The following is a 13,227-nucleotide window of genomic DNA, read 5'->3' as shown; positions in this document are numbered from 1 at the left end:
CTTTTACTCCCTACAAAATGAACTTAAGACATTAAACAAGCTGCAAATTTCCTTAAATGCATTTCCTAATAACTCCAGCACCCATTATGCATCAGCCAGTGTCCTTAAATACAGCTAAGTTTCCACTGACTCTCCTCAGCTAGTATTAGACTGGAATCATGAGACTTTGCTCTTTGTTTTGGGAAACACTGATGCAAATGTCTCAGACATGTAATTTAACCCTCTTGGTGCAGATAGCACCGTTGAATTCAGTGAAGTTGGTGATAGAAGCAACTTGCAGGTAATTATTTATTTTTTTTTCCCCTCAAACCTTTGAGGCAAAGTTGGGAAACTTTGTTTAAGAGACCTGAATGAATAAACAAGCAGATGTCCCAACATGCACTGACATCAAATGTAATTTAGATGAAGCTGGAAACAAAAGCCCAACACTGATCAGACTCAAGGTTTAGGTTGACAGACACTTTAATTGAGACATGAGTGACCCTTAACCATGTGGGCATTTACATGGACTCCCCATCTCTACTTTTTAACAAAATACAAAAGGAGAAGAAAAAACAAAATGAGTATTGCAGAGAAGCCATCTTCAAAGTAAGATACATTATTTACACTGAAAACAGAACGCTACGTCATTTTCCTTTTTCCAGGAGAGAGAAAAATAAAGGTGAAATAAATAAGACCAGAAATGCTTTTTTGTCCACATTCACAGCATGACAAATCATATTCAACTCATTAATGTCGACCCTGTGCGGTCAGAACAGACTGAGATATTAGTAGGTAATTCGGTGATTATTGCCAAAAGCCTTAATCTATACATTATAATATTCAATACATACTCTGTGTTTTGTTTAGAAAAAGGAGACATTTGGAAACTGCTACTTGGATGATTGTACAGCTTAAATACTTCTAGATATATATATATGTATACTTTAAACCCTTTTGTTCATAGCTTTAACTCATTGGCAACTTTGGAAGCAATGTTTTTGAAAGCGATGGATGAGCCGGATATCCTTTTGAACCTGACGCCATTGAGGGAGAGACGGGGAAGCTTGCAAACCTCCATCTCCCACTGCACCAGGTTTTCAGCTCGCCCGTCTCCATGGACGCAAAGAAGCAGGAAACTCTCTTGCTGTTCGTAGTCGCAGTTGTTGGCGTCAAGCACCTTGCGAATCTCCCGCATGATATCACAGGGCTCCATGGAGCTGGTGGTCCTCATACTCCAAGTGAATCTGAGGGAGCGGGGTTTACTGTCTTTATTTTCCCCTTTTTGATCCCCAGGTACATGGCGACTGTTGGGAGAAAGAGACACGGAGGAGAGGTTTTAGCCTCACACAGTATTCCTCCTGCATTTTACAAAGCAGGATCTGTGAATATATTTGAAAGAAAAACATTTTATTTTGAAAAAAATATGTTTTAAACAGGCAGAAGCAGCAGGAATTAGTTTGAATTAAATCATGTTTTACACAGCTCTGATGCATTTCCACATGAGATTTTCTAGCCCCAGTTTGTTTATTTTCATATGAGGGAAACAAGCAACATGAAAAAAAAAATCATTTAAGTCTCAGCATGAAGCTGAAAAGCAGTGAAACTGACAAAATGCAGTAAAAACTTAAGATTGCACTTTATTTAAAGAAGCAAACCTCAAAGGTTTAGATTTCTTTCTACACAACTTTTATCATCATTCTTTACTCACTATTTGTTTGCATTTTGAACTCAAATATTTCACGTTTACTACATTTTGTCAGTTGTTTGATAGTGAGCAGCAAGTCTGAAAAACCCAGAAGACCGCTGCACTTTCTGCAAGCAACTTAAATCTGAGCCCACGTTTGACTCATTTCTTCAGGACCTACATCTCGTTGTTTTTATTATATTAGACACTTAGATTAGTCACACTTTTGTCCGCTTTACATTACTTCTAAATCTGGGATCCCATCTTTTTGCAGTTTTATATCCAGTGTGTTGACTTAATATTGAGTCAAGATGAGGCGCGCAAACTGTGACTGAATGTCATTTATTTAGTTTTATAATCATATAAAAGATAACCAGTCTGGCATATTGGACAAATTAAGCCCCTACGATATTTATACACTACAGCAGTCAAATATTTTTGAGAGTATTAATTAAAAGACTCTAGTGGAACAGATTAAGCAATAAAGGACAGTAATCACTGGATGAAGCTGTGATTAAAAGACCATCACCATCATCCACCATAGTCTTGTAAATTATCTGTAATTCAAAGATATTAGGGTTAGTAATGTAAGTACTGGGTAACAATGAAAAGCAAAATTATCCTGTACGCATTAGAAATGGTTCTGTTCTAGTCCTCGTCTATATTTTGACCTGTTTTTGCTCCTCCCATCACTTCATTTTGAATTTAATTTTCATTTCTTATGTTCATTAGTTTCAAATTCATTTACATTGTAACCAATATGATCATTCAGAGGATTAAAACGTTTCTGGGTTTTTCCACATATAAATTTTTATTCTCTGGAAATTAACTTGTATGTAAACTGGAGCTAGACACATGGCGGCAGTCTTTGAGCTTCAGGAGTGACAAAATAAACAAGCATGCCATGCTAACAAAAGTAGCTCACAAATACAGTGCCATGCAAAAAAAAACAAACAAAAAAAACATTATGTCAAAAAACACTCAAAGACGAGGCTTTAAAGATGCAACAGTACATTCAAACGTCCCTGAAGGGAGTAAGCACAAAGTGGTTCCTATGCAGGGGGAAGGGGATTGAGCAAATTGGATGATGGTGCAGACGGAGACAAACTGAAGCCTACGTTCGGAAGGGAAGACACACTGAACGTGGGGGAGGTAACCTCACCTTGAGCCCTCAAGTCTCCCGTTTCTCTCAAACTCGGTGGAGACTCTGGGGCGTACAAGAAGATCAGACGGGGAGGAGTCAGGGCGGGGGGGAAAAAAGAAGAAACAAAAAAAAGATGTGGGTCTTGCATGACAATCATTTTTTTTTATCATTTCCAGTGAAAAATCATATTTAAAAATGAGAGAACGTGACGAATACTTGAACGACGACGAGAGCCACCACCAAAAAACAGAAAAAGAAATGGAAGCTTTGACTTCCATTGAAATCAACAAAGAGTCGTGAGAGAGAGAGAGGAGAATAAATAAAGAAATCAAACAAAGAAGTGATGACCTTTATGTCCCAGACTGAAGCCAACAGGAGCACACACAAAGAAAAGCTTGACAGCGGTGTGTCGACGCAAAACAGCAGCAAAATAAGAGGAGATGCAGCCTGCAGGCCACATTCAGGTGAGGTAGGAAGTGAAGGCAGTGATGCAGCGCTACTTGACTGGACTTTATCGCCTCTCAAAAAGAAAAAAAGATTTTAATCTACATCTGAACAGCACACAGCTAAAATAATAAAAAAGCAGATCCTTCCACTGGCCTATAGGATGACAGGAGATAATAGGGGGGTAAAAAAATAAAATAAAAAAGTAAAAAATTACAAGAAAGCTGATTATTGCTCTGCAAACACGTCCTTTGACGATGTATCGTACAGTAAATGTATATAAAATCCCAGTTTAAGCCTTTTAAATACACTGTTAGTGAACACGTGACCCATCTATTCTTTCTATTTAACAATTCGACACGTGACATTTTAAAGACGTCTACTTGCATTTGGACTAATTATCAGAATTATTTGATCACTTTAAATATTACATTTAAAACAGCTTCTGAAATGCTTACCTTTCCTAATATTAACAGTAATTATTATTATTTTTTTAAAAGGCAACTGATGATTAAATCCTGATTTGAGCCGTGTGTGTGACGCACATGAAAACAGACACCGTTTAGAGAAAAGCTCCCTCCAACATGAAGCTCAGGCTCTAAAAACCAAACCAAACGTTCACAGTTTGTCCCTGTGACCGAAGCTGCAGCACGTTCAGCCGCGCTGCAGAAGCGCGCTCGCTCTGATCGACAGAACAAAAAGCTCACCAACTATTTTTAAGTCACAAACGTGAGCCGTAGACAGGACTTTGTGTATATGTGCGGTTCTGTAATGGCTCTCCTACCAGCTAGAAGACAAGCTGACAAACTGGGCAGTGAGATGACATGCGGGACATTTTAAGGAAAGCACGATGAAATCTTCTGCATTAGTCAGAAGTAATTTGCCTTCCTTGTTTGTCCTCATACAAGTATTTCTATGGCAGGCATAATGAAGAAAATTCTTTACATAATGTGTTTCATGTGCAGTTTTTCCCCTCCATAAAGCAAAAATGACCTCTTTGGCTTACCGCTGGATTCATTCTGAATCCTTTACTGTTCCTGTGCATCTTATACACAGGAAAAATTAATTTCCTAGCCTCACTAGACTCAAGACAAAGACTCAAACAAAGACTCGAGATAAAGCAGGGGATTCCTTCCTACTAACCAGGTTGATTTCACAGGAAAATTTACTGGATTGCAATAAAAATTTAGACCTCCTGCAAGATCTTTCGCTCAAAGTCTTGACTGCCAGAAAAGACTTTTTGGGAGGATGCTGAACGACTACAAACAAGAAAAAAAAAAGTCTGTACTGTAAGACAAGATTAGATTAAAAGCGAATAGTCAGTAATCTCCCCGTTTCTCGGACAGGATGGGTGTACTGTGTCAGGCTCCCAGCATGCATTGCAGCCTGCAGAACAGAAAACAGGACGGGGTTGTGGAAGAGGGACAGAGTCCAAACTCCTGACAGCTTGAGGGACTCGACAACAAGAAGACGAGCGAACAGACAGGACTGACAGCAGGTCCTGGGTCGGCCAGAGAGGCTGTGAAAAATCACAAGACCGAGGGGGGAGGGTGAGGCAAGGCGGGGTGAGGCAATGTAGGAAGGGAAGTCTGAAACTCAGACTTTAATCTCAGGAGAAATTGAGGGATGGAAACAGCCCCTTACTCTAGATCTTCATCTTCCTACAACTCTCTATATCTTCCGCTCCTGAATCTGAAAGAAAAAACGTGAATCTGAGGATGTGCCGGAAATCTCAGTGGACTCATGACAAGAAAAGAAAGAGAAGGAAAGAATATTTAAATGAATGGCATGAGGACAGGCTGAAAAGAAAAAAAAGAAAAGAAAGAAAAACATGGAAGATAATGAGAAGGAAGGAAAGAAGGAAAGGCTGAAAGAGACTGGAGGGCAGAAGACTTACTAAGGGTCTTTCCTCCCTGGGTAGAAGGGTTGGCAGGCCCTGTTTTGGCCGACTGCCGTTTGGCCGGGTCAATACTGACCCTAGGCAGAGAGGAAGAGCAGCAAGAGGTCAAGGTTAAAGGACACAAGAAGGTAAGGAAGACAAAAAACACACCGGGAGGAGAATGTGAGTGAACCTAAAATGTCCCGAGGACGAGGAAAATAAAGAAAACTCGTTAAGATCAGAGATGAGTTTTTAGCAGAAATGTACGGCGGCCCAAACCGGACAAAATGAAGTTAATGCCTATAAGACGAGTCAAAAATGGAACCAAGTAAATAAATAATATTGTTGGTTAAAATGGAGATTTTTTTTAAAAAAAGTGTAGCTAAGACTTTTCATCTTCAGAGGAAATTGAACATAAGACAGTTTAATAACTCCACTTTTCAGTTTGTTATTTTTATGTCTGTTCTTTGTAGCATGAAAAAAAATAATCATGCAATTGTTCCACATTTTCTGATTAATCCTTATTTAGATAATTAATATAATTGGACTCATTTTTAAGCTAGTGAACTTACTATTTTTGCTCTTTGTTGTGAACTTTTGCAATTGATATTTTCAGTTATTTTTACTTAACAGCAAGATCTTAAAATTGATGTCGCAGACCAAGATTGAAATAGTGACTGCACCAGGGTTCACAGGACAATAAAGATAACTTTAAACTAAAAAGAAATTAAGCTCAACTCTTATTTGAATACTCCATTATATTCATTTAACCAACTACACAATTTATTACTGTATTCGGTTTTATTTTCGACTCATCTTATAGTCTTTTGCTCTATTTTGTCACAGTGAGTGCGCCACAGAAATGAGGACAAACACAAAAACCCTAGTGAGACGCCATGAGTGGGAATGCAGGATGGTGATGACACCTGAGCAGAACCGACAGGAGGCTCTGGATGACGATGATGCTGCCAAAGGAAGATGACAGTTTACAAATCAGCCAGCAGAGGGAGCCATGGGCCTCAAGACAGCTCCCTGAGAAGGCCGCAAAGCTCCTCTGATCTTTTGATATGTACATCAATGACTGGTTCAGTTTGGCCACAGCTACCATGCTGTTTCACAAGATCCGTTTGAGGAATTCAGTGTTTAATAGCCTCCTCTCTTAAATCCCAACCCCTATTGGAATGGCTGATCCGACTACTTGGAACGTCCGCAGGAAACCATCAGCATGTCCAAACAAAATAAGGCCTCCTTTTATAAAGTGGGACATTAAGAAAAGTTAAGAAAATGTCTGAAGAGACCCATTTACACTATCGTGTCACCACACACCCATTTTAAAACAAAAAACACCTTGTCGTAGTGAAAAAGTCTTACACATTGTTTAGTATGGGCCCAAATGCTGGAAGACACTAAACGGAAAGCAACGAGGGGAGAATATTTCCAGCACCTGCGTCTAAAACAACTTTCTGAAGACACAAAAATACTTTGAGAATTAGTATTTTTGTGTCTTCAAACATTCTCTGCAGCTTTTGCTTGCCTGACAGATAACCGTGAGACAAATGAAGTGCACTGAAAGCAAAACATGTTACAGAAGAAGTTTTCATTTTCTTCAGTAAAAACAACCTTGCTGATTTAAAAAGAATCACAAAATTAGAAAATATTTAACAGAGCATTTTAAATAAGGTCATTTCCATGTTAAGTTTAGGAACTGTGGAGTTTTTATGTTGATTTCTAAGTTAAAATCCTAATCTGTGATTTGTATTAGTACTAGTGCTGTCAGTGTTAACCTCGTTAGAATGACGTTAACGTCATGCTGACAGCACTAATTAGTACATTACAAAAAATTTAATAAAAATAGCCAAAAATGGTCAGTAAATAAATGCTGTATTATATACCTGTGTGATCCCCCCCTTTTTTTTGTTCTTCTGACTTAAACTGAAAGTAAAAAACTAAAGCCCAGAAAACCTTCAAAGCGAAAATAAAGGGCAACGAGACAAAAGCTGAGCGACGTGCCTTTTAGAAGACCCTTTCTCTGAACATGATGTTTGTACCCACCAAGGGAATGAACCAAGTCTACAAAAAACATCAGTGTATACAAAGTTGCATTTATAAATGTACTAAACGGCTTAGAAACAGATAAAAATATAATCCTTGGTGGTTTCTTACTGACACAACTGGGTCAAAGAAAGTAAGAAAATATATATTTTGGTGAATAATGCAGCAGCAGAATAACCTACGATGAGTTCAGTCATTAAAATCAAGAATCAATGGCAGCTGTAAGAAGCAACCTCATGCATGCAATGACGACTGATTAGTAGCAAGCTGCTTTGTTTTTGCTGTATGGGTAATTGACTGATTGTTCAAGGAGTCCGGTCTGCTTTCCCAATCAGCCTTTATCCACCCAGACCAACCGTGGCCACCCCGAGCACATTTACACACAGAGACCAGGTAAAACCCAATCAAAGCAAAAGGAAGTTTCAATTTTTATTTAAATTGCAATGCATTCATCTTAAAGGAATAGTTTGCCATTGTGATAAATTTCAATTAAGTCACTTTTTTAAATAAAAAAAGATGAAATGATTGACAGCTCCCTTATGTACAATAGATATATACGTGTATTAAAAATAAAAAACCAACACATCTCAGACAACGCTGTCAACAAAAGCTAACTGATACAACCTACCACCAATACTCAGTTGCTAGTTTTTTACTACACCTGGCTACGAAGTCTAATCGTCCCACAGTAAATCCTCCTGTCCTCGTGAAAGCTTAAAATTCAGAGCTTCTGATTCTTCTGTATATTCGTTCTGCAGGATGTTGATACAGCTTAAAAAGGTCCACAACATAGCTCCTCCAGAACAAACACCTCCATAAAACTGTTTATACACAAAACAGCACAGATAGCGTTGGGCGATCCAGTATCCAGGGCAGGACGGGGAGTTTAATTTCCACTTGAAAGATTAAGAGAAAGAAAGTAGGCTACACCTGCATCACAGCCTCCTTCGCATACAAAAGGTGACAGATTTAGTCTAATCATCTGACTGCACTTAATGACCATAAATGGGCGGATATCAGCCGAACAGCTAAAACAGTACTGAGACCTAATGTCTGCCCAGGTCTTTTTTGCTTCCCCTGCTTTAAGCCAACAGTTCTGCTGACTCATGTAAGCTGTTTGTATGTGTGTAAAATGAGTTTGGTTGTTTCCACATACGCACACTTATCTTAAACTCAAATTTAAAAGACAAAAAAAACCCAAGAAGAGTCAAACCAGAGACAGAAACCCTCTCAATCTGAACAGGAACTTGTGCTCATGCACACAAATGACAAAACAAGCCCACGTCCTAAGTGTCATTTACAATAGTGAAACATAATGAGACAACAGTGAGTCTGGTTACATTTAAAATGAATCTAGTAATCAGGAAGTGAAATATCACCGCCATCACTGACCTATGAGATCATCATCCATCTCCACCATCTAAAAGTATAACCTTCATGAAGGGAGGACTGCACGCACAAGTCCTCTAATACATAACACATAAAACCAAACTATTCCTTTAAGGACAATCTTACCTAGACATTAAATTATGTTACTGTGGGTTACTTAGAGTCACGTCAGTAGACCTAATATGTGAGAACAGAAATCTGTCACGTTAATCTGATTGTAAGCAGTGTGTGTAAATGCACCCAGAGAGCGTTACTGTTCTGCTAAGCAATGTGTTAGTTCAGTGCCAGCAGCCCCACACGTCTAAAGAGTTTCAGAGGAAGTTGTTCTGTGAGACTGTTGTCATTGTTTTGGTACAGAGTGAAAGGCAGTACAAGAGTCCTACCTTTTGGTAAACCTGAATGACATGTTTCTACAACAGAATCAGACAAAGAAACAGTGAAAATGGTGAAAGAGAAGTGAAGGAAAGGGGAGGGGGAGATCGAATGAGTGAACAAAAATGGGGTGATTGGAATCATTAACAGTGAAAGGTAAAGATTCATTTGTAATTTTTTTTTAAAAATTCAGTATTAAATGATTTCAATTCCTCATTTTAGGTCAGTCATTGCAGGTGGGATGTCACTGGCTTGGCTGCTGCTTTCAGTACCTGAACTCGAGACTCTCACTGTGACAATATTAACCACAATAAGAAGTGCACAAGAATCTGATGTCGAGATTTCAGGGAGGCCTGAAAATGCAATTTAAAGAAAAGCTATACAAGACTAACCTCGATTCAAAATGTATGCTTTCACTTTGTTTTGTTTTTAATGGACTATATCAAACTACAAGTATAATAGTAACACATCAGCCCTAAAGCACGCATAGTGCAGGAAATGATTACCGTATAAAAACATTACCACCCAAGATCTTTAAAGAATCATGGAAGTGAAATGATCTAAAATGGTCTGCTGTGTGTAATGAATAAAATGTTTGAATATCCAATCAGTTTCTTTACGGTGTTTGTAGGTTTTCTGGCAGCAACCAGGCAGCGACACACAACAAATGTAGACTTGAGCATAAATCACATTGTACAGGACAGTGAAGTGTTCCTCCAGCATGTAATTATTTATCTTAACTCTACATGGCACTGTGCTGATTGGCTTCAAATCTGAACAGAGTCACAGTAGATTATAAGGCACAGAGCAGAGCAGCGCTGGAGTCTTTCCTCTTTATATTCAAGCTTTAATGTTTTTAATCACTTAAAAAAAAAATTGCTTTAGAACAAATTAAACCTTTAAACTGACTGAACAGAAAGGAGCTAAACATCAACCCGTCACACTTCTCTACAAAATGTGCGCAGACGCTTTTCCTCGCCTACCTGCGGGTGAGTTTAGAGGTGAGTTTGGAGAAAAGGTTGCTGGTTCCACGGCTCCGGGTCTGAGACAGAGGCGTGGCATCGTGGGAGAGAGTAGGGGAGGCCGGCGGCCCGTTGTACGTGGCCGTGCGGCGGTCTCTCAGCTGGCCACCGTGGAAGGTGCTGCGGCTGGCTGTGCCTCGGGGGAAGCGGAGACGGTCGGGCGTAGTGGTGTTGGCGACGCTGTGGGTGGACGCCACCGGGTTCCTCTGACTGCCGGGAGACACGGCAACGTTGCTGAAGTGGACGGAGGGGGAAGTTACAATTAAAGCAGGTTTTACACTCCGTTTTTCCAGAGCAGACGTGTACTTCAACACACTGAACATTTCCACGTATTTGTGCAGGTAGAGTGTGATGGAGCCAGATTATACACAGTCACAGAAGCTGTGACTGTGCAACATACTCGAGTACACTTCTGCAATGGAAAAATGTTTGTGCAGAGTCACTGCACGTGCCTCTGCATTCCTAAAATGTGTGGTCTGGTTATTCTACGTGGACTTCTAAAACTGCCATGGGTTTCAAATACTGCAGGTTAGACATCAGCAGGGTAGGAAATTAAAATCACAACAGGACAAAGCCGCACATCAGCTGGTGGATTTAGACGCAACAGCCAGTCTGTGAATAACTAATTTGCAATACATTTTTTTTTAAATTACAGCGAATGTTTTAGTCTTGCGACCACTGGCCTCACACAGCTGACCAACCACAAGCAGAAGCTGCATGTAGCACAGAGTAAGATCATCATTCCCTATAAACTGCTGAGCAGTTGTAGCCATAACTAACAGATTAGAACAGAGATGTCAAACGTCCGTTACCTTAGGGGACACATACAGCCCACTTTGATCTTAAGTGGGCCGGACCAATGAAACTCCCCTTTCTGTCAGTCTAAAGAAGTGCACATTTAATCTCTGAGGTATCTCAAGAAGAAGAAGTGCAATTTCAACAGCACATCTCAGTTTTACTAAGTGATAAAGAAATGTTGCTCTATTTAATGAAAGAAATCTTAGTTTATCTATTACTTTGGTGTATTATGGATGGTTGTGGGAGGTTTTCATCAGTAAGACAAGCTGTGAAAGTTATGAAAATACAGTTAAAAGTCTAAAACGTATGTCCTCCTTCACATTTACCAAAGACCGCCAGTGGGCCAGATTGGCATCTTTGCTGGGCCATTTCTAGCCCCTGGGCCTTATGTTTGAGACCCCTTGATTAGAGCATAAGTGTTTATTTAAACTGAATCCATAAAGCAGTGTCTGGTAGTACCAACAAGAGGCAGATTTATGATAGAGAGATTATCAGTAAACAAATACAGCTGGAAGATTAATTTTATGCATTTCATACCCACAGATGTGCAAGTATTTTGTGCAAACTGAGCTCCAGCACAGATCTGGTCTAAGAACCCAGCTTTAGTGCCTCCCTTTGGATTAAACGACTAATGCGCCACAAGGACTTCTGTCCTCATGTGTCTGTGAGTCATTTGAAGATTCTTCAAAGCAGAAAAATAACAGGAGAAATCTTTATAAGATCATTACATTGTTTGAGACCAAACTGAAGAGTTGGGACTTTCTGGGAGCAGAAACAAAATTAGGTTAACCTATTAAAATGGCGGCAGGGCAAGAAAAATAGTATAAGTGAGGTCACATGACCAAAACATCTTTATGATAATATTTAAGGCCAGTGTGTGAGATTTATTTCATTAAATTCGGAGCAATTTTAGAACAGGAAACGTATATAAAGCAGCTGGAACCAAAATTCACCAGCAATGAGCTGTTAATTTCACACCCCAGATGTCAAGCTGTTGATATGTACAATGAAACAGTGAGTTGTGAGCCTGATCACTTAAGAGTCTAAACAGAAACAGACGAGGGTCTGAGGAAGCTGGGACAGCAGGGGAGCCGTGAGCAGTGGGGGCTTTTCCATCATTTCGGAGACCAACAGGTGCAGGACCCAGACAGAGAAAATCAGGGGTCAAAGTTCACAGCAGAGGATGGAGGAGAGATCAGGAGCAGAGCTGTGTGAGTGCGTTACTGCAATGTCGCAAGGAGGGGGGGGGGGGGGGCCCAAGCGGTCCTCTGGTTTATGGCTGGCAGAGGGATGATGGAAACATGGAAAAATATTATCACACACTGAGTTTAACCTATCGCTCGATTTCAGTGTGTAGATGCATATTTTTCTCCACTTCTCCTCTGGTTTGATCAGCGTCTGAAATAAACACTCAGAAATTTATCTGTCTAACTGACCTGCTTGGTCTCCCTGCTTCATTTATCATCTGGATTTTGGACAGTTTTGTGGAAATTAAATCTGGAAAAAAAATGTCTTTATTTAGCCACCTCCTGAAAAAGAAAGTGGCTAGTCCTAGTCTATGTGTCTGACTTTATAGCAGTGCAGTTACATGTCAGATTGACTACAAGCACCTTGACTAAGCCTCATTTTTAAGTCTGTTTATGTTGTGGAAAACTAATGATTCTTTTGATTCAGTAACACTAGCATACAGATAATACGTACTGAGGTGTTTTGCAGATCCGAGTATACAAATGCTTCTTCCTATCAACACCACCTCAGCAGTGTTACCAAACATCAGGTAAACCAAACAGTAGCACTAAGGCTCGTGTTTATATCTAAAAAGGTCTTCATTCTGACCATGAATCAGCACGTTAGACCGGCTAGACTTTGGTAGAGTAACAATAAAAAGAAGGAGGACATATTTTATTGAGGTATACCAGTCACTAGAGCAATTCATTTTACCTGCTCCTGCTGATGAGCATACATTTCAGACTCTGGCACCAAAAACCACTTTGCTTACTGTTTGTTGCAGGAAATGGTGTCCATGGTTTAGTTGTAGGGTTACAGAGTGTGAAGCTGGCTGGATGTGTGGGTTAGCAAGGGGCCAAACAGGGGCTGAGACATGAGAGGAGACAGACAGGGGGGTTTGGAGACCCTGTCGTCTTACTTGGGCGAGCAGTAGTCCAGAGCGTAGTAGGAGTGGGGCAGTGTGGCCCAGCCTGCCTGGCAAGCGTACAAAGGGCCGACAGTTTGATACCTCAGCCGCACCGAACTGGACGAGGCACCGAATGCAGCGGCTGCAAAGGCAGACGGGGGGCTAGTGGCACAAGCCATCTCAGTCATGCTGGTCATGCCGTAACAGGGGGGGGGACAAAAAACAAAAACCCCACCCCGAATCACAAACACACAGGCAGAAATGGAAGATAAGTTGATGAGAAAAGGGGAAGTAAACAGAAAGAAAGGAGTAGAAAAATCAGGGACT

General features: G+C 40.2%; 1 protein-coding gene across 19 annotated transcripts in view; it reads right to left on the bottom strand.

Moving 5' to 3' along the window:
- Window positions 1–444: 444 nt before the first annotated feature.
- Window positions 445–13,227, bottom strand: part of mark3a (MAP/microtubule affinity-regulating kinase 3a) — a 46,246-nt gene continuing 33,463 nt past the window's right edge. For 3 of the 19 annotated variants that reach the window (XM_082515509.1, XM_082515521.1, XM_082515520.1), the window contains exons 15-19: window positions 12,913–13,089; window positions 9,930–10,202; window positions 8,958–8,984; window positions 2,829–2,873; window positions 445–1,286 (exon numbers count right to left, since the gene is read on the bottom strand). In XM_082515509.1, coding sequence (XP_082371635.1) covers window positions 941–1,286; window positions 2,829–2,873; window positions 8,958–8,984; window positions 9,930–10,202; window positions 12,913–13,089 — 868 coding nt within the window. In that variant the 3' untranslated portion in view covers window positions 445–940. Of the gene's footprint in view, window positions 1,287–2,828; window positions 2,874–4,898; window positions 4,947–5,151; window positions 5,232–8,957; window positions 8,985–9,929; window positions 10,203–12,912; window positions 13,090–13,227 lie in introns of all 19 variants that reach the window. The other 16 variants (XM_082515525.1, XM_082515527.1, XM_082515513.1 and 13 more) reach the window with 12 other exon arrangements.

This window comes from Aulonocara stuartgranti, assembly GCF_965226115.1.
Source record: "Aulonocara stuartgranti genome assembly, chromosome: 19".
In the NCBI taxonomy this organism is placed as follows: Eukaryota; Metazoa; Chordata; class Actinopteri; order Cichliformes; family Cichlidae; genus Aulonocara; species Aulonocara stuartgranti.
This window is presented reverse-complemented; position numbering and strand designations above follow the sequence as displayed.